Genomic DNA, 25,763 nt, shown 5'->3' with positions numbered 1-25,763 from the left:
CACCATGGAGACGGGGACGCTAGCAACGGAACAGGTAAGTGAATAACTTCTGTATGGCTCATAATTAATGCACAATGTACATTACAAAGTGCATTAATATGGCCATACAGAAGTGTATACCCCCACTTTGTTTCGCGGGACAACCCCTTTAATAGCTGTGGTCAATGTGAACGCTGTTTGTAGCTCCTTTCAGTGGTTGTCAGCTGTCATAGATAGAGATGAGCGAGCCTACTCGGCCACGCCCCTTTTTCACCCGAATACCGCGATTTTCGAGTACTTACGTACTCGGGCGAAAAGATTCGGGGGGCGCCGTGGGTGAGTGGGGGGTTGCAGCGGGGAGTGGGGGGGAGAAGGAGAGAGAGGGCTCCCCCCTGTTCCCCGCTGCTACCCCCCGCTCCGTCACGCCTCCCGGCGCCCCCCTGAATCTTTTCACCCGAGTACTGAAGTACTCGAAAATCGCGGTGCTCGATCGAGTAATTACTCGAAACGAGTAGGTTCGCTCATCTCTAGTCATAGAGAGCTAGGATCAATCTTGATTGAAGCAAGACCGACCCCTAATCCCATGCCATACAAACCCCGCACAGAGAAGATATAACTGTAAGTCCCTTTGGTTGAAGGGGTTATAACTGACCTTACTCTGAGCCATACTGTCTTAAAGGAATTGTCCTAATTAAATAAACCTTACCATTATTCGGTTACCTGTCCAACAGGCGGGTTGGTCAAAATGGACAACCCCTTTAAACTAATTAAATAATCATAACACAACAAAAAATTGAATTAAAGCTCATTTTAATGGAATGGTACGTCCTATAATACTTTCACAGTGAAGGACATCTGTGACCTGGTTATAGAAACCTTGGTTCAAAAGATCTACCTGAGTTCCTTTCCCTCCCTGCTGCTATCACTATGTAAAATAGCTCCACCTCTAGTGATGACATCATTGTGCAGTAGTCATGGCCCCGCCCACATTCAGCCTTGATGCTCTTGTATGATCTTCTATGTATCTGAGGTGTGATTGCTAGTTCTAAACCCCCTATTGCGATATCACTGGGGATTTACACCGCAGCCCACCCCTTTGTGTGTGTGAAAGATCTACTGGCAGTGCTTAAATGAGTTACATCTGTGCTCACCAAGAACCCATTCAATTAAATCTGGTCACATGAAGCTCTCGGCCACCGTCCCCTTACAGTGTTCACATTTCCCTGGATGGAGACCTATTCCTGTGACCTCCAGATCAAATTTACAGGATCCCCCAGCAGATCTCTTCAATGGCACGGCGGCTGTGGAGATGCGGAACGACCCCGTACCCAAAGAAGCCGTGTCGTTGTCCGTTCCCTGAGTGGAGCATCGGCAAACTCTTCTCATCTCCCGGCGGAAGTGGATAGTGAAGAGGCCGTAGATTATGGGGTCTAGGCACGCATTAAAGAGGCCAAAGAGGAAGAGGATGTGGCTGAGGGATGGAGGAACTGTTTTTTGGGTCAGCATCTCCGGAGAGAACCAGTACCAGATCCCAAGGAGGTAGTAAGGTGTCCAGCACACGATGAAAGTCAACACAATCACTAAAGACATCTTAAAAGTTTTCATCCGAGCTCGAGGGATGTTATTATAGGAGCGACGGAGGTGGAATTCTCTGGACGAAGCTGAAAGAGAAAGACCACAAAATAATTATATTCTTGTACATAGGGGGCAGTATTATAGTAGTTATATTCTTGTACATAGGAGCAGTATTATAGTAGTTATATTCTTGTACATAGGGGCATTATTATAGTAGTTATATTCTTGTACATAGGGGGCAGTATTATACTAGTTATATTCTTGTACTTAGGGGCAGTATTAGGGCGCCCACCCACTGGCGATTTTTTTCCCTGCGAAATTCGCAGCATTTTTTTTTCTGCAGGGGTCTATGGGACTTGTAATGTTAAAATCGCGATCGCGCAAAATCGCAATTTACCGCGAAATCGCGATTTTGCGCGATCGCGATTTTAACATTACAAGTCCCATAGACCCCTGCAGAAAAAAAAAATGCTGCGAATTTCGCAGGGAAAAAGATCGGCAGTGGGTGGGCGCCCTTATAGTAGTTATATTCTTGTACATAGGGGGCAGTATTATAGTAGTTATATTCTTGTACATAGCGGGCAGTATTATAGTAGTTATATTCTTGCACATAGGAACAGTATTATAGTAGTTATATTCTTGTACATAGGGGGCAGTATTATAGTAGTTATATTCTTGTACATAGGGGACAGTATTATATTAATTATATTCTTGTACAGAGGAGAAGTATCATTGTAGTTATATTCTGGTAGATAGGGGGCAGTATTATAGTAGTTATATTCTTGTACATAGGGGACAGTATTATATTAATTATATTCTTGTACAGAGGAGAAGTATCATTGTAGTTATATTCTGGTAGATAGGGGACAGTATTATAGTAGTTATATTCTTGTACATAGGGGAGAGTATTATAGTAATTATATTCTTGTACATAGGAGCAGTATTATAGTAGTTATATTCTTGTACATAGGGAGAGTATTATAGTAATTATATTCTTGTACATAGGGGGCAGTATTCTAGTAGTTATATTATTGTACATGGGGGCAGTATTCTAGTAGTTATATTTTTGTACATAGTGGGCAGTATTATAGTAATTATATTCTTGTACATAGGGAGCAGTATTATAGTAGTTATATTCTTGTACATAGGGAGCAGTATTATAGTAGTTATATTGTACATAGGAGCAGTATTATAGTAATTATATTCTTGTACATAGGGAGCAGTATTATAGTAGTTATATTCTTGTACATAGGAGCAGTATTATAGTAATTATATTCTTGTACATAGGGAGCAGTATTATATTAGTTATATTCTTGTACATAGGTTCAGTATTATAGTAGTAATACTCTTGTACATAGGGGGCAGTATTATAGTAGTTATATTCTTGTACGTAGGGGGAAGTATTATAGTAGTTATATTCTTGTACATAGGGGGCATTATTATACTAGTTATATTCTTGTACATAGGGGTAGTATTATAGTAGTTATATTCTTGTACACAGGAGGCAGTATTATAGTGGTTATATTCTTGTACATAGGAAGCGGTATTATAGTGGTTATATTCTTGTACATAGGGGGCAGTACTATACTAGTTATATTCTTGTACATAGGGGGCAGTACTATACTAGTTATATTCTTGTACATAGGGAATATTATTATACTAGTTATATTCTTGTACATAGGAGGCAGTATTATAGTAGTTATATTCTTGTACATAGGGGAATTATTATACTGGTTATATTCTTGTACATAGGAGGCAGTATTATAATAGTTATATTCTTGTACATAGGGGGCATTATTATACTGGTTATATTCTTGTACATAGGAGGCAGTATTATAATAGTTATATTCTTGTACATAGGAGGCAGTATTATAATAGTTATATTCTTGTACATAGAAGCAGTATTATAGTAGTTATATTCTTGTACATAGGAGGCAGTATTATAATAGTTATATTCTTGTACATAGGGGGCAGTGTTATAGTAGTTATATTCCTGTACATAGGGGGCAGTATTATAATAGTTATATTCTTGTACATAAGGGGCAGTATTCTGGTAGTTATATTCTTGTACATAGGGGGTATTATTATACTAGTTATATTCTTGTACATAGGAGGCAGTATTATACTGGCTATATTCTTGTACATAGGGAGCAGTATTATAGTGGTTATATACTTGTACATAGGAGGCAGTATTATAATAGTTATATTCTTGTACATAGGGGGCATTATTATACTGGTTATATTCTTGTACATAGGAGGCAGTATTATAATAGTTGTATTCTTGTACATAGGGGCAGTATTATAGTAGTTATATTCTTGTACATAGGAGGCAGTATTATAATAGTTATATTCTTGTACATAGGGTGCATTATTATACTGGTTATATTCTTGTACATAGGGGGCATTATTATACTGGTTATATTCCTGTACATAGGGAGGCAGTATTATAGTAGTTTTATTCTTGTACATAAGGGGCAGTATTATAGTAGTTCTATTCTTGTACATGGGAAGCAGTATTATAGTGGTTATATTCTTGTACATAGGGGGCAGTATTATACTACTTATATTTTCGTACATAGGGGGCAGTATTATACTAGTTATATTCTTGTACAATGGGCAATATTGTACTAGTTATATTCTTGTACAGGGGGAGCAGTATTATAATAGTTATATTCTTGTAGATAGAGGGCAGTATTATAATAGTTATATTCTTGTACATAGGGGGAAGCATCATAGTAGTTATATTCTACATAGCGGGCAGTATTATACTAGTTATATTATTGTACATAGTGGGCAGTATTATACTAGTTATGTTCCTGTACATGGGAGCAGTATTATAGTAGTTATATTTTCGTACATAGGGAGCAGTATTATAGTAGTTATATTCTTGTACATAGGGGGCAGTATTATAGTAGTTATATTCTTGTACATAGGGGACAGTATTATATTAATTATATTCTTGTACAGAGGAGAAGTATCATTGTAGTTATATTCTGGTAGATAGGGGGCAGTATTATAGTAGTTATATTCTTGTACATAGGGGACAGTATTATATTAATTATATTCTTGTACAGAGGAGAAGTATCATTGTAGTTATATTCTGGTAGATAGGGGACAGTATTATAGTAGTTATATTCTTGTACATAGGGGAGAGTATTATAGTAATTATATTCTTGTACATAGGAGCAGTATTATAGTAGTTATATTCTTGTACATAGGGAGAGTATTATAGTAATTATATTCTTGTACATAGGGGGCAGTATTCTAGTAGTTATATTATTGTACATGGGGGCAGTATTCTAGTAGTTATATTTTTGTACATAGTGGGCAGTATTATAGTAATTATATTCTTGTACATAGGGAGCAGTATTATAGTAGTTATATTCTTGTACATAGGGAGCAGTATTATAGTAGTTATATTGTACATAGGAGCAGTATTATAGTAATTATATTCTTGTACATAGGGAGCAGTATTATAGTAGTTATATTCTTGTACATAGGAGCAGTATTATAGTAATTATATTCTTGTACATAGGGAGCAGTATTATATTAGTTATATTCTTGTACATAGGTTCAGTATTATAGTAGTAATACTCTTGTACATAGGGGGCAGTATTATAGTAGTTATATTCTTGTACATAGGGGTAGTATTATAGTAGTTATATTCTTGTACACAGGAGGCAGTATTATAGTGGTTATATTCTTGTACATAGGAAGCGGTATTATAGTGGTTATATTCTTGTACATAGGGGGCAGTACTATACTAGTTATATTCTTGTACATAGGGGGCAGTACTATACTAGTTATATTCTTGTACATAGGGAATATTATTATACTAGTTATATTCTTGTACATAGGAGGCAGTATTATAGTAGTTATATTCTTGTACATAGGGGAATTATTATACTGGTTATATTCTTGTACATAGGAGGCAGTATTATAATAGTTATATTCTTGTACATAGGGGGCATTATTATACTGGTTATATTCTTGTACATAGGAGGCAGTATTATAATAGTTATATTCTTGTACATAGGAGGCAGTATTATAATAGTTATATTCTTGTACATAGAAGCAGTATTATAGTAGTTATATTCTTGTACATAGGAGGCAGTATTATAATAGTTATATTCTTGTACATAGGGGGCAGTGTTATAGTAGTTATATTCCTGTACATAGGGGGCAGTATTATAATAGTTATATTCTTGTACATAAGGGGCAGTATTCTGGTAGTTATATTCTTGTACATAGGGGGTATTATTATACTAGTTATATTCTTGTACATAGGAGGCAGTATTATACTGGCTATATTCTTGTACATAGGGAGCAGTATTATAGTGGTTATATACTTGTACATAGGAGGCAGTATTATAATAGTTATATTCTTGTACATAGGGGGCATTATTATACTGGTTATATTCTTGTACATAGGAGGCAGTATTATAATAGTTGTATTCTTGTACATAGGGGCAGTATTATAGTAGTTATATTCTTGTACATAGGAGGCAGTATTATAATAGTTATATTCTTGTACATAGGGGGCATTATTATACTGGTTATATTCTTGTACATAGGGGGCATTATTATACTGGTTATATTCCTGTACATAGGGAGGCAGTATTATAGTAGTTTTATTCTTGTACATAAGGGGCAGTATTATAGTAGTTCTATTCTTGTACATGGGAAGCAGTATTATAGTGGTTATATTCTTGTACATAGGGGGCAGTATTATACTACTTATATTTTCGTACATAGGGGGCAGTATTATACTAGTTATATTCTTGTACAATGGGCAATATTGTACTAGTTATATTCTTGTACAGGGGGAGCAGTATTATAATAGTTATATTCTTGTAGATAGAGGGCAGTATTATAATAGTTATATTCTTGTACATAGGGGGAAGCATCATAGTAGTTATATTCTACATAGCGGGCAGTATTATACTAGTTATATTATTGTACATAGTGGGCAGTATTATACTAGTTATGTTCCTGTACATGGGAGCAGTATTATAGTAGTTATATTTTCGTACATAGGGAGCAGTATTATAGTAGTTATATTCTTGTACATAAGGGGCAGTATTATAGTAGGAATATTCATGTATATGGGAGGCAGTATTATAGTAGGTATATTCACGTATATGGGAGGCACTATTATAGTAGGCATATTCTTGTACGTAGGAGGCAGTATTATAGTAGTTATATTCCTGTACACGGGGGGCAGTATTATAGTAGTTATATTCTTGTACATAGGAGACAGTATTATAGTAGTTATATTTTTGTATACAGGGAGCAGCAGTATTGTAATTATATTCTTATACATAGGGAGCAGTATTATGGTAGTTATAGCCTTGTACATAGGGACAATATACTGTTAGGCCAGACGCACATAGTGCAGATTGATGCATTTTTGCGCTAATAGTAGGGTAGGGTGGCCCCAAAATACTCAACTTTCAACAAAGCAAGACACCCCTCTAATTTTTTTCCCTTTAATAAACCTTTATTTGGGGCAGTTTCAGGTTCTTATGTCTACGACAAGGTTGTACTCCAAGACCATGAATTTTCAGACTTTTTACTAATGATGAAGAAGAAAATAAACTGTTGCTTCGAGTTGTGGAATCAAATCACAAGGCTTGTTCCAACACAGATGACCATGAAGTCTATTGTTTAGTCCTTAAGCACTGACTGAAAATAATTTTGACTATTTTTATATATTTAAAGGTATTTTTGTAGGAACAGCACAAACTGCAGAGTAAATAAGGCCTGGTGATACATATAAACTGCATAGACGCCCTTTTCCAGCACTCACCACAGGCTTTTTTCATCTTTCGAGAAATTTCTATAAGGATTTGGGTGTAGCAGAAGAGCATGATGAGCAGCGGGAGTAGAAAGAGACAGCCAAAGGTGAACATATTGTAGAGCGTCTCCTGCCAGTGCTCCTGGAAGCTGCCCAGCGTGGCACACTGGACAAAGTGGACTGGGTGTGTCCTGCTGACTGTATGAAACACTAAGAGCTGAGGACAGAAAGAAATTGGTGCAACATCATTAAAAACACTTTAAAAATGATGAATATGCCGCCCTAGCCCTGAAATCACCCTATGAACCATGAAGAATATGAGATCTTGGCTACTTACCTGCGGAGTAGCGAGTAGAAGACTCAGCGTCCAGGCCACAGATAACATTGCTTTGTTCTTCCTCTTGGCATCTCCTATCCCTAGTGGGTTTATAATGGCAGCACGGCGATCGAGGCTGATGACAACAGTGACAAAGGCAGATGAGTACATGGCCACCAGCTTCAGGAACATCAAGATCCGGCAAGCCACATCGCCAGCGTACCATTGGATGGTAACGTTCCATACTGCATCCAAGGGCATAACCACAAAAGTAATGAGTAGGTCAGCGGCCACCAAGTTCATGATGAGAATACGAATGTGGGATTTCTTTCTGTACTTATGGGTTATAGTCCACAGAGTGGCCACATTAAAGCAAGCGGAAGAAACAAAGAGGACACAGGTGATGGCTACACGGACTTTGGCCGCCATGGAGAATGTAGGCAACATGAAGTGTTCTTCATTGAGGAACGTTATATTGGGACCATCGGGTGTTTCAAGCCCATTAAAATGTATGCAGCTGAGGTTGAAACCTCGAAAAGCACAAAGACCTGGGAGGTCCACGGTCCCATCAACTACGGCTTCAACGCTCACGTTCATCTTGGATTCTGAGGAAAACTTGCCAGGAAGAGAACGCAAAGATACAACTCAGATGAAGGTGACCCCCATTGTTATATGTCTTCATCCACAGTAAGTGATACTTATCTGCTCTGAGCAGAAGGATTAGATCCTCATATCTATAAGTGACCTTGTCTGACATCTTTGCCCATACTTTTATAGCTTTATATCATACGAATTTCCTTCTCGATGGTCAAATTCTTCTTATATGATATCTCTGGCAGAAGGTCACTGTTTCTAGTTTCAAAAGATCTCTTCTGTTCGGCATTAATATCAGTTCCAATATTTAAAACAACATCATTATGGTCCTTGTCTACAAGGACATGACAAGAATAGTGCAACAAACCCTGCAAAACAAGAAAAAAAAAGATGTTTTCAAGATAAATTTACATACAATGCTATAACACTGCCCCCCCCCTATGTACAAGAATATAACTACTATAATACTGCTCCTATGCACAAGACTATAACTACTATAATACTGCTCCCTATGTACAAGAATATAACTACTATAATACTGCCTCCTATATACAAGAATATAACTACTATAATACTGCCCCCTATGTACAAGAATATAACTACTATAATACTGCCTCCTATGTACAAGAATATAACTACTATAATACCGCCCCCTATGTACAAGAATATAACTACTATAATACTGCCCCCTATGTACAAGAATATAACTACTATAATACTGCCCCCTATGTACAAGAATATACCTACTATAATACTGCCCCTATGTACAAGAATATAGCTACTATAATACTGCTCCTATGTACAAGAATATAACTACTATAATACCGCCCCCTATGTACAAGAATATAACTACTATAATACTGCTCCCTATGTACAAGAATAGAACTACTATAATACTGCTCCTATGTACAAGAATATACCTACTATAATACTGCCCCTATGTACAAGAATATAACTACTATAATACCGCCCCCTATGTACAAGAATATAACTACTATAATACTGCCCCCTATGTACAAGAATATAACTACTATAATACTGCTCCTATGCACAAGAATATAACTACTATAATACTGACCTCTATGTACAAGAATATAACTACTATAATACTGCCTCCTATGTACAAGAATATAACTACTATAATACTGCCCCCTATGTACAAGAATATAACTACTATAATACTGCCCCCTATGTACAAGAATATAACTACTATAATACTGCCCCCTATGTACAAGAATATAACTACTATAATACTGCCCCCTATGTACAATTATATAACTACTATAATACTGCCCCCTATGTACAAGAATATAACTACTATAATACTGCCCCCTATGTACAAGAATATAACTGCTATAATACTGCCCCCTATGTACAAGAATATAACTACTATAATACTGCCCCCTATGTACAAGAATATAACTACTATAATACTGCCCCCTATGTACAAGAATATAACTACTATAATACTGCCCCCTATGTACAAGAATATAACTACTATAATACTGCCCCCTATGTACAAGAATATAACTACTATAATACTGCCCCCTATGTACAAGAATATAACTACTATAATACTGCTCCTATGTACAAGAATATAACTACTATAATACTGCCCCCTATGTACAAGAATATAACTACTATAATACCGTCCCTATGTACTAGAATATAACTACTATAATACTGCCCCCTATGTACAAGAATATAACTACTATAATACTGCCTCCTATGTACAAGAATATAACTACTATAATACTGCTCCCTATGTACAAGAATATAACTACTATAATACTGCTCCCTATGTAGAAGAATATAACTACTATAATACTGCCTCCTATATACAAGAATATAACTACTATAATACTGCCCCCTATGTACAGGAATATAACTACTATAATACTGCCTCCTATGTACAAGAATATAACTGCTATAATACTGCCCCCTATGTACAAGAATATAACTACTATAATACCACCCCCTATGTACAAGAATATAACTACTGTTACGACACTCTGCCCTGATCTTCCCGCACCCCACTGTCCCTGCCTACTTGCCTCGGCCCTGGCCAACCCCAGGCGGACAACTGGACGGCGGTCCCTGCCCTGGCTAGGGACCTGGCGACTGACAAGAAGCAAGCTACCTAATGGGGGGGGGGGAACAGAGTGCCGACAGGGGAGGCAGATGGAACCGACCAACAAAACTTACAAAGCTGGAGATGGAACTCACAGGCAAACAGGAAGGATACTGGATAGCAACTAGTGCTGACTGGGCCAGACTAAACTAGAGGCTAACAGAACCGACAAGAGAAGACAGAACAATAGGGAACCAGACAGACTGGCTAGGTGCAAGCAGAACCAATAACTGGCAGTGAGCTCAATTCACTGCCAGTCTTTTAACCACAAGGTTCCGCCCAGGGGCGGAGAGTGGGAGGAGGCAACCACCCACTGCTGTATAAGAAGAACGGAGGAGTGCGCGCGGCACCCTACGGGCGGACACGCCCATGCCGCCGGCCGCCCCAAGCCGCTGGAATAACCCCGACACAGGGCTCCAGGCCGCCGGAGCCAACGCCGGAGCGACGCGCGCCGACCGCAGGACCCCGTGCCGTGCTGCATGGTAACATTACCCCCCTCTGACGGGGGACCTCGGGGCCCCCAGAAACTCGACCAGGCTTATCCAGAAAGCGGCTGTGAACACGCTGTACCAACCCCTAGAGTGTGGCCCTCCCGAGCGGCCACCCAGGACTGATCCTCAGGTCCATGTCTTTGGTAGCCTGTGGCTGCCCCCTTTCCTTCAGGGGCTCTCCTATCTACTTCTTCTTCAGGACCAACCGTTGACATATCGTCGTATTTCAGGTCATCTTCCGAGTCAACGCCCGAACATTCACCACTGTCTTTAAACCCATCCTCGCTACCAATGACGCTGCCTTCAGCGTCTGAGGCCTCTCCAACTTTGAAATCACTGTCATCTGAGCTATCATACTCCAAAAAACCCTTCCGGGCCCCCAAATATTGTAGGGTTCCTGGACCTCGGCGAGAATCCAGGATCTCCTGGGCCTTGTATTCAACTTCATCACGGACCAGGGTGGGCGGCGGGGGACCGGAGGTGGGCATCACCGAGGGGGCAACAGGTTTCGACAAAGACTTATGGAACCCCCTGCGACCCCTCCTTTTGCGATTTCCTTGGGGCCGGTACCCCTTCTGTCCCACCCTGTACGGCTCAGATACCGACAGACTTTCCTCACAACGCAACTGCATACGAGACCCCACCCCTATCTTCCATCCCCCCTGCAGAGCATCGGTGGCGACATCAGCAGCAGGACAGGCGGACGGGGTGTGAAGGGAAGTGAGACCTCGGGGACTGAGTGCGGTATCGACTGAGCAGGGAGGAAGGGGAGCGCGATGGCTATGGCAGGACGGCCCCCACTGGGTTAGCTCCCCAGTGGCCCAATCGAATTGGGGGTTGTGCCACGCAAGCCACGGCATCCCTAGTACCATGTCTACCGACATTTTCTCCATCACCAGGAATGATAGACTTTCCGAGTGGCGACCCCCCACCGTGAGTTGTAACACTGGGGTCCTCCATTGTACCAAGCCCGAAGCAAGAGGGGTAGCATCAATGCTAGCAAAACGAATTGGCGTCTTCAGCGCCACAAATTCAGCCCTCAGGGGCTCAACGAGACGCATGCTTATCAGGTTAGCGGCTGCACCGGAATCAATAAACGCCTGCCCTGGGCGGGAGAAGTTCCGGAATCTAACCTGGCAGGGTACCAGAAGTCTAGGACGTACCTGTGGTCCTAGGCAACCCTCCCTGCAATCGCCCAGGACTGGGAGTCCACTGATTGCAGGGAGGGGGAACCCTCGGGAACGGAAAAGGCCCAGGTCTGGGCCGAGCCCCGCAGCAGGGATATTATAAGCCCGACCCTCTGGGCCTCCGAGCCGGAAGAACGGGGACGCATCCGAAAAAACAACCGACACGCCTGTTGAAAAACGAAAAACTTGTTCCTCTCCCCAGAGAACACCTCGGGAAGACGGCACTTGGGTTCGGGACTGGTAAAGGCGTCCTGCCCCTGCAACAACGCCCACTGCTCCTGGGCCACCATGCAAGCTGACAAATCCCGGATCACCGGCACCAGGTCTTGCAGCTGGTTTGCAAGGGCGCTGATCGCCGCCATGAAAAGAAAAACAGTATTTTAAGGGCCAGTTATTATGTTACGGCACTCTGCCCCCCGAGCGCCAGATGGGGTGCCCTGATCTTCCCGCACCCCACTGTCCCTGCCTACTTGCCTCGGCCCTGGCTAACCCCAGGCGGACAACTGGACGGCGGTCCCTGCCCTGGCTAGGGACCTGGCGACTGACAAGAAGCAAGCTACCTAATGGGGGGGAACAGAGTGCCGAGGGGGGAGGCAGATGGAACCGACCAACAAAACTTACAAAGCTGGAGATGGAACTCACAGGCAAACAGGAAGGATACTGGATAGCAACTAGTGCTGACTCGGCCAGACTAAACTAGAGGCTAACAGAACCGACAAGAGAAGACAGAACAATGAACAATGAAGACAGAACAAGGGAACCAGAGGGAGCTGACCGGCAACTAGGGACTGGCTGAGGAAACCGCAGACAGACTGGCTAGGTGCAAGCAGAACCAATAACTGGCAGTGAGCTCAATTCACTGCCAGTCTTTTAACCACAAGGTTCCGCCCAGGGGCGGAGAGTGGGAGGAGGCAACCACCCACTGCTGTATAAGAAGAACGGAGGAGTGCGGGCGGCACCCTACGGGCGGACACGCCCACGCCGCCGCCCACCGGCCGCCCCAAGCCGCTGGAATAACCCTGACACAGGGCTCCAGGCCGCCGGAGCCAACGCCGGAGCGACGCGCGCCGACCGCGGGACCCCGTGCCGCGCTGCATGGTAACAACTACTATAATACTGACTTCCTATGTACAAGAATATAACTACTGTAATAATCGTCCTTTGGAAAAGAATATAACTACTGTAATACTGCTCCAATTTACAAGAATATATTTACTATAATACTGCCCCCTCTGTACAAGAATATAGCTACTATAATACTGCCCCCTATGTACAAGAATATAACTACTATAATACTGCCCCCTATGTACAAGAATATAGCTATTATAACACTGCCTCCTATGTACAAGAATATAACTATTATAATACTGCTCCCTATGTACAAGAATACAGCTACTATAATACTGCCTCCTATGTACAAGACTATAACTATTATAATACTGCCCCCTAGCAGAGTTGGTGTAAGAAGGAGGGATTTGGGTTCCTGGAGAACTGGGCTGACTTTGCTGTCGGCTACAGGCTCTACCGTAGGGACGGGCTGCATCTTAATGGGGAGGGGGCAGCTGTGTTGGGGGAGAAGATGGCTAGAAGGCTGGAGGAGTAAATAAAAGAACTTTAAGTAAAAGGAAAGCAATGTGGCTCGACAAGACTGTAAGAGGGTAATAACTGAAAAAAAGAAAGCGTTCAAACTACTAAAACAGGAAGGCAGCGAAGAAGCACTAAAATCGTACAGGGAAAAAACCAAAATATGCAAAGATAAGATCAAAATTGCTAAGGAGGAGGCAGAAAAACTGATCGCCAAAGAGAGCAAAAACAACCCGAAACTATTTTTCAACTATATTAACAGCAAAAGGATTTGCAGGGAGAGCACTGGCCCTTTAACAAATGATGCAGGAGAAATCATTGAAGATGATGGAGGGAAGGCAAACCTATTAAATAGTTTCTTTTCAAGTGTATTCACTAATGAAAAGGAAATGCCACATGAGATGCAGGGGAATAAAATAAACCCCTCGCAAAATATCCCATACCTAACGCAGGAAGAAGTGCGGAACCAGTTAAAGAAGATTAAAATCGATAAATCGCCAGGCACAGTTGGAATACACCCAAGGGTACTAAAGGAACTAAGTGATGTGATAGTTAGGCCGCTATATCTAATATTTGTGGATACTGTCAAGACCGGGATTGCACCATTGGATTGGCACATTGCCAAAGTGGTTCCAATTTACAAAAAGGGGACCAAAAGTGAGCCTGGTAACTACAGGCCGGTAAGTCTCACTTCCGTAACTGGAAAAATATTTGAGGGGTTTCTGAGAGACGCCATCAAAGAATACCTCAAGGAGAACAACGGAATAACTCCTCACCAGCATGGGTTCATGAGGGGTCGATCATGTCAGACCAATCTGATCAGCTTCTATGATGAAGTAAGCTCTAGGCTGGACCTGGGAGAGTCTATTGATCTCGTATATCTGGACTTCTCTAAAGCATTTGACACCGTGCCACATAATAGGCTAATATATAAAATGAGACAGCTCGGATTGGGTGAAAACATGTGTATCTGGGTAAAGAACTGGCTCAGAGATAGAAAGCAGAGGGTGGTAATAAATGGTTTGTACTCTGATTGGGCCACCGTTGCTAGTGGGGTGCCACAGGGTTCAGTATTAGGCCTCATTCTGTTCAATATATTTATCAACAACCTGATAGAGGGACTGCACAGTAAAATATCAATATTTGCAGATGACACAAAATTATACAATATAATTAATACAACAGAGGACAATGTGCGGCTACAAATGGACCTAGATAAACTGGGGGCTTGGGTAGAAGAATGTCAAATGAAGTTCAATGTGGATAAATGTAAGGTTATGCACATGGGTAGGAGAAACGAATGTCACCAATATACACTAAATGGGGTACTGCTAGGGAACAGTGATATGGAAAAAGGCCTGGGGGTACTAGGGATTGTAGACTAAACTGGAGTAACCAATGCCAGTCAGCTGCTGCAAAAGTAATAAAGTCTTGGGGTGCATTAAAAGAGGTATAGGGGCGAAGGACGAGAACATTATCCTCCCACTATACAAGGCACTTGTCACGCCTCACATAGAATACTGTGTAGAGTTCTGGACACCGGTGCTCAGGAAAGATGTTACAGTACTGGAGGGGGTTTGAAGAAGGGCAACTAAACTAATACATGGAATGAAAGGACTGGAATATCAAAATTGGGATTATTTACTCTAGAAAAAAGACGGCTAAGGGGTGATCAAATAACTATGTATAAATACATAAGGGGACGATACAAGGATCTCTACCATGATCTGTTTATACCAAGGACTGCGACGGTAACAAGAGGGCATCCGCTATGTCTAGAGAAAAGCAGGTTTCATCACCAACACAGAAGGGGGTTCTTTACTGTAAGAGCAGTTAAACTGTGGAACTCTCTGCCTGAGGATGTGGTGATGGCAAAATCCATAGAGGAGTTTAAAAGGGGACTTGATATCTTTCTAGAGCGGAAGGATATTACAGGATATAAATCTTAGGTTTATTGTTAATCTGGGTATACAGGCAGGTAGGAACTATTAGAGGTTGATCCAGGGATTAGTCTCATTGCCATTAGGGAGTCGGGAAGGAATTTTTCCCCCAAAAGGGCTAATTGGCTTCTGCTCTTGGGGTTTTTTGCATTCCACTGGATCAACAACACAGGAGGATAGACAGGCTGGACTAGATGGACATTGTCTTCATTCGGCCCTACAAACTATGTTACTATGTTACGTACAAGAATAAAACTACTATAATACTGCCCCCTATGTACAAGAAAATAACTACTATAATACTGCCCGCTATGTAAAAGAATATAACTACTATAATACTGCCCCCTATGTACAAGAATATAACTACTATAATACTGCCCTCTATGTACAAGAATATAACTACTATAATACTGCCCCCTATGTACAAGAATATAACTACTATAATACTGCCTCCTATGTACAAGAATATAACTACTATAATACTACCTCCTATGTACAACAATATAACTACTATAATACTGCCCCCCTATGTACAAGAATATAACTACTATAATACTGGTCCCTATGTACAAGAATATAACTACTATAATACTGCCCCCTATGTACAAGAATATAACTATTATAATACTGCCCGCTATGTACAAGAATATAACTACTATAAAACTGCCTCCTATGTACAAGAATATAACAACTATAATACTGCCCCCATGTACAATAATATAACTACTATAATACTGCCCCCTATGTACAAGAATACAGCTACTATAATACTGCCTCCTATGTACAAGACTATAACTATTATAATACTGCCCCCTAGCAGAGTTGGTGTAAGAAGGAGGGATTTGGGTTCCTGGAGAACTGGGCTGACTTTGCTGTCGGCTACAGGCTCTACCGTAGGGACGGGCTGCATCTTAATGGGGAGGGGGCAGCTGTGTTGGGGGAGAAGATGGCTAGAAGGCTGGAGGAGTAAATAAAAGAACTTTAAGTAAAAGGAAAGCAATGTGGCTCGACAAGACTGTAAGAGGGTAATAACTGAAAAAAAGAAAGCGTTCAAACTACTAAAACAGGAAGGCAGCGAAGAAGCACTAAAATCGTACAGGGAAAAAACCAAAATATGCAAAGATAAGATCAAAATTGCTAAGGAGGAGGCAGAAAAACTGATCGCCAAAGAGAGCAAAAACAACCCGAAACTATTTTTCAACTATATTAACAGCAAAAGGATTTGCAGGGAGAGCACTGGCCCTTTAACAAATGATGCAGGAGAAATCATTGAAGATGATGGAGGGAAGGCAAACCTATTAAATAGTTTCTTTTCAAGTGTATTCACTAATGAAAAGGAAATGCCACATGAGATGCAGGGGAATAAAATAAACCCCTCGCAAAATATCCCATACCTAACGCAGGAAGAAGTGCGGAACCAGTTAAAGAAGATTAAAATCGATAAATCGCCAGGCACAGTTGGAATACACCCAAGGGTACTAAAGGAACTAAGTGATGTGATAGTTAGGCCGCTATATCTAATATTTGTGGATACTGTCAAGACCGGGATTGCACCATTGGATTGGCACATTGCCAAAGTGGTTCCAATTTACAAAAAGGGGACCAAAAGTGAGCCTGGTAACTACAGGCCGGTAAGTCTCACTTCCGTAACTGGAAAAATATTTGAGGGGTTTCTGAGAGACGCCATCAAAGAATACCTCAAGGAGAACAACGGAATAACTCCTCACCAGCATGGGTTCATGAAGGGTCGATCATGTCAGACCAATCTGATCAGCTTCTATGATGAAGTAAGCTCTAGGCTGGACCTGGGAGAGTCTATTGATCTCGTATATCTGGACTTCTCTAAAGCATTTGACACCGTGCCACATAATAGGCTAATATATAAAATGAGACAGCTCGGATTGGGTGAAAACATGTGTATCTGGGTAAAGAACTGGCTCAGAGATAGAAAGCAGAGGGTGGTAATAAATGGTTTGTACTCTGATTGGGCCACCGTTGCTAGTGGGGTGCCACAGGGTTCAGTATTAGGCCTCATTCTGTTCAATATATTTATCAACAACCTGATAGAGGGACTGCACTGTAAAATATCAATATTTGCAGATGACACAAAATTATACAATATAATTAATACAACAGAGGACAACGTGCGGCTACAAATGGACCTAGATAAACTGGGGGCTTGGGTAGAAGAATGTCAAATGAAGTTCAATGTGGATAAATGTAAGGTTCTGCACATGGGCAGGAGAAACGAATGTCACCAATATACACTAAATGGGGTACTGCTAGGGAACAGTGATATGGAAAAAGGCCTGGGGGTACTAGGGATTGTAGACTAAACTGGAGTAACCAATGCCAGTCAGCTGCTGCAAAAGTAATAAAGTCTTGGGGTGCATTAAAAGAGGTATAGGGGCGAAGGACGAGAACATTATCCTCCCACTATACAAGGCACTTGTCACGCCTCACATAGAATACTGTGTAGAGTTCTGGACACCGGTGCTCAGGAAAGATGTTACAGTACTGGAGGGGGTTTGAAGAAGGGCAACTAAACTAATACATGGAATGAAAGGACTGGAATATCAAAATTGGGATTATTTACTCTAGAAAAAAGACGGCTAAGGGGTGATCAAATAACTATGTATAAATACATAAGGGGACGATACAAGGATCTCTACCATGATCTGTTTATACCAAGGACTGCGACGGTAACAAGAGGGCATCCGCTATGTCTAGAGAAAAGCAGGTTTCATCACCAACACAGAAGGGGGTTCTTTACTGTAAGAGCAGTTAAACTGTGGAACTCTCTGCCTGAGGATGTGGTGATGGCAAAATCCATAGAGGAGTTTAAAAGGGGACTTGATATCTTTCTAGAGCGGAAGGATATTACAGGATATAAATCTTAGGTTTATTGTTAATCTGGGTATACAGGCAGGTAGGAACTATTAGAGGTTGATCCAGGGATTAGTCTCATTGCCATTAGGGAGTCGGGAAGGAATTTTTCCCCCAAAAGGGCTAATTGGCTTCTGCTCTTGGGGTTTTTTGCATTCCACTGGATCAACAACACAGGAGGATAGACAGGCTGGACTAGATGGACATTGTCTTCATTCGGCCCTACAAACTATGTTACTATGTTACGTACAAGAATAAAACTACTATAATACTGCCCCCTATGTACAAGAAAATAACTACTATAATACTGCCCGCTATGTAAAAGAATATAACTACTATAATACTGCCCCCTATGTACAAGAATATAACTACTATAATACTGCCCTCTATGTACAAGAATATAACTACTATAATACTGCCCCCTATGTACAAGAATATAACTACTATAATACTGCCTCCTATGTACAAGAATATAACTACTATAATACTACCTCCTATGTACAACAATATAACTACTATAATACTGCCCCCCTATGTACAAGAATATAACTACTATAATACTGGTCCCTATGTACAAGAATATAACTACTATAATACTGCCCCCTATGTACAAGAATATAACTATTATAATACTGCCCGCTATGTACAAGAATATAACTACTATAAAACTGCCTCCTATGTACAAGAATATAACAACTATAATACTGCCCCCATGTACAATAATATAACTACTATAATACTGCCCCCTATGTACAAGAATATAACTACTATAATACTGCCCCCTATGTACAAGAATATAACTATTATAATACTGCCCCTAGCAGAGTTGGTGTAAGAAGGAGGGATTTGGGTTCCTGGAGAACTGGGCTGACTTTGCTGTCGGCTACAGGCTCTACCGTAGGGACGGGCTGCATCTTAATGGGGAGGGGGCAGCTGTGTTGGGGGAGAAGATGGCTAGAAGGCTGGAGGAGTAAATAAAAGAACTTTAAGTAAAAGGAAAGCAATGTGGCTCGACAAGACTGTAAGAGGGTAATAACTGAAAAAAAGAAAGCGTTCAAACTACTAAAACAGGAAGGCAGCGAAGAAGCACTAAAATCGTACAGGGAAAAAACCAAAATATGCAAAGATAAGATCAAAATTGCTAAGGAGGAGGCAGAAAAACTGATCGCCAAAGAGAGCAAAAACAACCCGAAACTATTTTTCAACTATATTAACAGCAAAAGGATTTGCAGGGAGAGCACTGGCCCTTTAACAAATGATGCAGGAGAAATCATTGAAGATGATGGAGGGAAGGCAAACCTATTAAATAGTTTCTTTTCAAGTGTATTCACTAATGAAAAGGAAATGCCACATGAGATGCAGGGGAATAAAATAAACCCCTCGCAAAATATCCCATACCTAACGCAGGAAGAAGTGCGGAACCAGTTAAAGAAGATTAAAATCGATAAATCGCCAGGCACAGTTGGAATACACCCAAGGGTACTAAAGGAACTAAGTGATGTGATAGTTAGGCCGCTATATCTAATATTTGTGGATACTGTCAAGACCGGGATTGCACCATTGGATTGGCACATTGCCAAAGTGGTTCCAATTTACAAAAAGGGGACCAAAAGTGAGCCTGGTAACTACAGGCCGGTAAGTCTCACTTCCGTAACTGGAAAAATATTTGAGGGGTTTCTGAGAGACGCCATCAAAGAATACCTCAAGGAGAACAACGGAATAACTCCTCACCAGCATGGGTTCATGAGGGGTCGATCATGTCAGACCAATCTGATCAGCTTCTATGATGAAGTAAGCTCTAGGCTGGACCTGGGAGAGTCTATTGATCTCGTATATCTGGACTTCTCTAAAGCATTTGACACCGTGCCACATAATAGGCTAATATATAAAATGAGACAGCTCGGATTGGGTGAAAACATGTGTATCTGGGTAAAGAACTGGCTCAGAGATAGAAAGCAGAGGGTGGTAATAAATGGTTTGTACTCTGATTGGGCCACCGTTGCTAGTGGGGTGCCACAGGGTTCAGTATTAGGCCTCATTCTGTTCAATATATTTATCAACAACCTGATAGAGGGACTGCACAGTAAAATATCAATATTTGCAGATGACACAAAATTATACAATATAATTAATACAACAGAGGACAATGTGCGGCTACAAATGGACCTAGATAAACTGGGGCTTGGGTAGAAGAATGTCAAATGAAGTTCAATGTGGATAAATGTAAGGTTATGCACATGGGTAGGAGAAACGAATGTCACCAATATACACTAAATGGGGTACTGCTAGGGAACAGTGATATGGAAAAAGGCCTGGGGGTACTAGGGATTGTAGACTAAACTGGAGTAACCAATGCCAGTCAGCTGCTGCAAAAGTAATAAAGTCTTGGGGTGCATTAAAAGAGGTATAGGGGCGAAGGACGAGAACATTATCCTCCCACTATACAAGGCACTTGTCACGCCTCACATAGAATACTGTGTAGAGTTCTGGACACCGGTGCTCAGGAAAGATGTTACAGTACTGGAGGGGGTTTGAAGAAGGGCAACTAAACTAATACATGGAATGAAAGGACTGGAATATCAAAATTGGGATTATTTACTCTAGAAAAAAGACGGCTAAGGGGTGATCAAATAACTATGTATAAATACATAAGGGGACGATACAAGGATCTCTACCATGATCTGTTTATACCAAGGACTGCGACGGTAACAAGAGGGCATCCGCTATGTCTAGAGAAAAGCAGGTTTCATCACCAACACAGAAGGGGGTTCTTTACTGTAAGAGCAGTTAAACTGTGGAACTCTCTGCCTGAGGATGTGGTGATGGCAAAATCCATAGAGGAGTTTAAAAGGGGACTTGATATCTTTCTAGAGCGGAAGGATATTACAGGATATAAATCTTAGGTTTATTGTTAATCTGGGTATACAGGCAGGTAGGAACTATTAGAGGTTGATCCAGGGATTAGTCTCATTGCCATTAGGGAGTCGGGAAGGAATTTTTCCCCCAAAAGGGCTAATTGGCTTCTGCTCTTGGGGTTTTTTGCATTCCACTGGATCAACAACACAGGAGGATAGACAGGCTGGACTAGATGGACATTGTCTTCATTCGGCCCTACAAACTATGTTACTATGTTACGTACAAGAATAAAACTACTATAATACTGCCCCCTATGTACAAGAAAATAACTACTATAATACTGCCCGCTATGTAAAAGAATATAACTACTATAATACTGCCCCCTATGTACAAGAATATAACTACTATAATACTGCCCTCTATGTACAAGAATATAACTACTATAATACTGCCCCCTATGTACAAGAATATAACTACTATAATACTGCCTCCTATGTACAAGAATATAACTACTATAATACTACCTCCTATGTACAACAATATAACTACTATAATACTGCCCCCCTATGTACAAGAATATAACTACTATAATACTGGTCCCTATGTACAAGAATATAACTACTATAATACTGCCCCCTATGTACAAGAATATAACTATTATAATACTGCCCGCTATGTACAAGAATATAACTACTATAAAACTGCCTCCTATGTACAAGAATATAACAACTATAATACTGCCCCCATGTACAATAATATAACTACTATAATACTGCCCCCTATGTACAAGAATATAACTACTATAATACTGCCCCCTATGTACAAGAATATAACTACTATAATACTGCCCCCTATGTACAAGAATATAACTACTATAATACTGCCTCCTATGTACAAGAATATAACTATTATAATACTGCCCCTACGTACAAGAATATAACTACTATAATACTGCTCCTATGTACAAGAATATAACTACTATAATACTGCCCCCCTATGTACAAGAATATAACTACTATAATACTGCCTCCTATGTACAAGAATATAACTATTATAATACTGCCCCTATGTACAAGAATATAACTACTATAATACTCCTCCCTATGTACAAGAATATAACTACTATAATACTGCTCCCTATGTACAAGAATATAACTACTATAATACTACCCCCTATGTACAAGAATATAACTACTATAATACTGCCTCCTATGTACAAGAATATAACTACTATAATACTGCTCCTATGTACAAGAATATAACTACTATAATACTGCCCTCCTATGTACAAGAATATAACTACTATAATACTGCTCCTATGTACAAGAATATAACTACTATAATACTGCCTCTATGTACAAGAATATAACTACTATAATACTGCCCCTATGTACAAGAATATAACTACTATAATACTCCTCCCTATGTACAAGAATATAACTACTATAATACTACCCCCTATGTACAAGAATATAACTACTATAATACTACCCCCTATGTACAAGAATATAACTACTATAATACTGCCTCCTATGTACAAGAATATAACTACTATAATACTGCTCCTATGTACAATAATATAACTACTATAATACTGCCCCCTATGTACAAGAATATAACTACTATAATACTGCCCCCTATGTACAAGAATATAACTACTATAATACTGCCCCCTATGTACAAGAATATAACTACTATAATACTGCCTCCTATGTACAAGAATATAACTATTATAATACTGCCCCTACGTACAAGAATATAACTACTATAATACTGCTCCCTATGTACAAGAATATAACTACTATAATACTCCTCCCTATGTACAAGAATATAACTACTATAATACTACCCCCTATGTACAAGAATATAACTACTATAATACTACCCCCTATGTACAAGAATATAACTACTATAATACTGCTCCCTATGTACAAGAATATAACTACTATAATACTCCTCCCTATGTACAAGAATATAACTACTATAATACTACCCCCTATGTACAAGAATATAACTACTATAATACTACCCCCTATGTACAAGAATATAACTACTATAATACTGCCTCCTATGTACAAGAATATAACTACTATAATACTGCTCCTATGTACAAGAATATAACTACTATAATACTGCCCTCCTATGTACAAGAATATAACTACTATAATACTGCTCCTATGTACAAGAATATAACTACTATAATACTGCCCCCTATGTACAAGAATATAACTACTATAATACTGCCTCCTATGTACAAGAATATAACTAATATAATACTGCTCCCTATGTACAATATAACTACTATATTACTGCCCCCTACGTACAAGAATATAACTACTATAATACTGCCTCCTATGTACAAGAATATAACTACTATAATATTGCTGCCATGTGGCACTGACAGGGTTAACAATATCTTGTTGCATGACATTACGATATAGCTCATTTTACTGCTGAAGTATAAAGAAAATCATTGTGGCCCGTGAGTTGGGATCTGATTATTTATTTATAGTGTAATAGAGTGTGAATGTGTGGGGGAGGGGTTCAGCTCTGGGAGGATAATATATAATATCGCTCTATGGTGCCTCATTAGTGTATTATGTATCGTGGCAGCTGGGCCCTCACCTTCTAGAGATGTGTAATGTATGGCAATTTAATTGTTTGTTGGTGGGGGTTGGGCTATAAACATTGCACGTAGATTTAAAGAGGTGGCAGATTTGTGTGCAGGTAACATCTAAGTTTGTCTAGAAATGTCATCTGTAATATAACTTGATGCAATAACTTTATACAGTGGGTATATGCTTTCCACCTTAAAAGAATTAACAAATAATGACAATCAGCAACTTCTGCTCCACCATCTGCTGGCCACAAGTGGTAATGCACGCATTCATGAGACTGATATCCAGAAGACTGCCCCCGCAGATATCCCCAGCTTTCAGACAGTCCCAGACGGTGGTGAGCAGGGGTATCGCGATGTGTTGCCAACCAACTGGTAAAATGGCCAGTAAAACATAATTGCCAGGTGTGAAAAGCAAACCAAAATGCATTTCACCCACCCAGCTTGTATCTCCTGTCCTTCAGCGGCCAATGCTGCTGAGTATGTGACCTCTGAACTCTTACACCAGGGGGTGGGGTGAGGTCAGCGGCCTGGAGCAGTGGACTAAGTGAGGACTGTCGAGCTGGAGGCTAATAGGGGGGACACTGTTACTACTGGGACTACTATAGGGGTTACTATTACTACTGAGGGCCACTATGTGGGCCATTAAAAGGGATACCATTGGGGCCACTAAGGGGGCCACTTACTGTTGGTGCCACTACTGGGGTCACTATGATTGTCACTTCAGACCAGTCTCAGTGTGTGTAATATGTGTTTGGCATCTTGTGTATCGGTTTTTCCAATTCCTGTAAAATGAGTTTTTTTTGCGGGTAAGGAGGGGGCGCCATTTCACACTTCACCTCCAGTAGCACAAGGACTTGGGGCACCCCTGGTGGTGCGATCGCCCTGCTTTACTGGGCACATTTGCCAGTCAGACATCTGGGAAAGTTGGGTGAGGATACCGGTGGGAGGGATAAGAAATGGCAATGATTACTGTAGTTTAGCCTTCCCAGAAACAGATATAATTGAGGAGCGGTCCTGCTTTCCAGCCCCACTGCAGCCATTAAACCTTCCTAGAAGGCTAGTTAACCCTGCAGTTGCCAGGGATGAGTGCCCGATGTATGCAGCTCCCTAGCTGGACACTTGCACCCAGTACCCTTCTCATGCACTAGAAAGACAGATGGCAAAAGTCTCCTGGCAGCCGGGCTCTTCCCTACACAACCAGCCTGCAGAAGGGACAGAACTTACCAGTCTCTGCAGTAAGATGCTGCCAGGAGCTCCAGTGCTGCAGTTGTGAGGCATGAGGTGATGGTACCTCCAGGGTCTGCAGCCTCCTACCCCTGCTCGAGGTCATTCATTGCAGATCTGTGTTGCCACTCCCTCCCTCTGCTGCTGCAGGTGTGGGGTATCCGTGCCTCCCTCCTTACCCTCTCACCACCTGCTCCTCAGATCTCCGCATACATCCTTGGCCAGGCTGCTCATACATCATTGACATCCTACGTGAGCTGATGGGATGGAGGGTGGCACCGAACGCTGCAGCTGAAGGCGAATGAGGAGGAATTCTCCAGCAGGAGACACAGATCATAACTGCTCCAAAGAGGATGAGTAGCCTGGTGCCCCCTGGTTGGGTGACTGTGGACTACTTGCCGTGGGATAACAGACACTAGCCACACACTGGGTACTACCCTCACCACACACAGGGTACTCGTCCCACCAATCACTGGGTATTGCCCTCACCAATCACTGAGTACTCTACTCACAAGTCACTGAGTAATGGTCTCATCACACACTGGATACTGCCCTCACCAATCACTGGGTACTCATCTCACCA

General features: G+C 41.0%; 1 protein-coding gene across 1 annotated transcript; it reads right to left on the bottom strand.

Moving 5' to 3' along the window:
- Window positions 1-789: 789 nt before the first annotated feature.
- LOC136631600 (gonadotropin-releasing hormone II receptor-like) lies at window positions 790-25,305 on the bottom strand. The gene is made up of 4 exons (XM_066605885.1): window positions 25,181-25,305; window positions 7,689-8,629; window positions 7,364-7,568; window positions 790-1,640 (listed from the first exon to the last, which is right to left on the bottom strand). The coding sequence occupies exons 2-4, from the start codon at window positions 8,262-8,264 to the stop codon at window positions 1,156-1,158; spliced, it is 1,266 nt and encodes a 421-aa protein (XP_066461982.1). The 5' UTR covers window positions 8,265-8,629; window positions 25,181-25,305; the 3' UTR covers window positions 790-1,155.
- Window positions 25,306-25,763: the final 458 nt, after the last annotated feature.

The sequence above is a fragment of the Eleutherodactylus coqui genome, chromosome 6 (assembly GCF_035609145.1).
Source record: "Eleutherodactylus coqui strain aEleCoq1 chromosome 6, aEleCoq1.hap1, whole genome shotgun sequence".
Taxonomy (NCBI): Eukaryota; Metazoa; Chordata; class Amphibia; order Anura; family Eleutherodactylidae; genus Eleutherodactylus; species Eleutherodactylus coqui.
This window is presented reverse-complemented; position numbering and strand designations above follow the sequence as displayed.

Bases quoted from the DNA above. Each gene is read 5' to 3' on its own strand.
- LOC136631600 (XM_066605885.1), bottom strand. From the start codon at position 8,264: ATGAACGTGAGCGTTGAAGCCGTAGTTGATGGGACCGTGGACCTCCCA. The intron at 7,569-7,688 runs GTAAGTAGCCAA...TTCTGTCCTCAG, and splicing joins TTCTACTCGCTACTCCGCAG to CTCTTAGTGTTTCATACAGT. The intron at 1,641-7,363 runs GTGAGTGCTGGA...TTTCTCTTTCAG, and splicing joins AAAGATGAAAAAAGCCTGTG to CTTCGTCCAGAGAATTCCAC.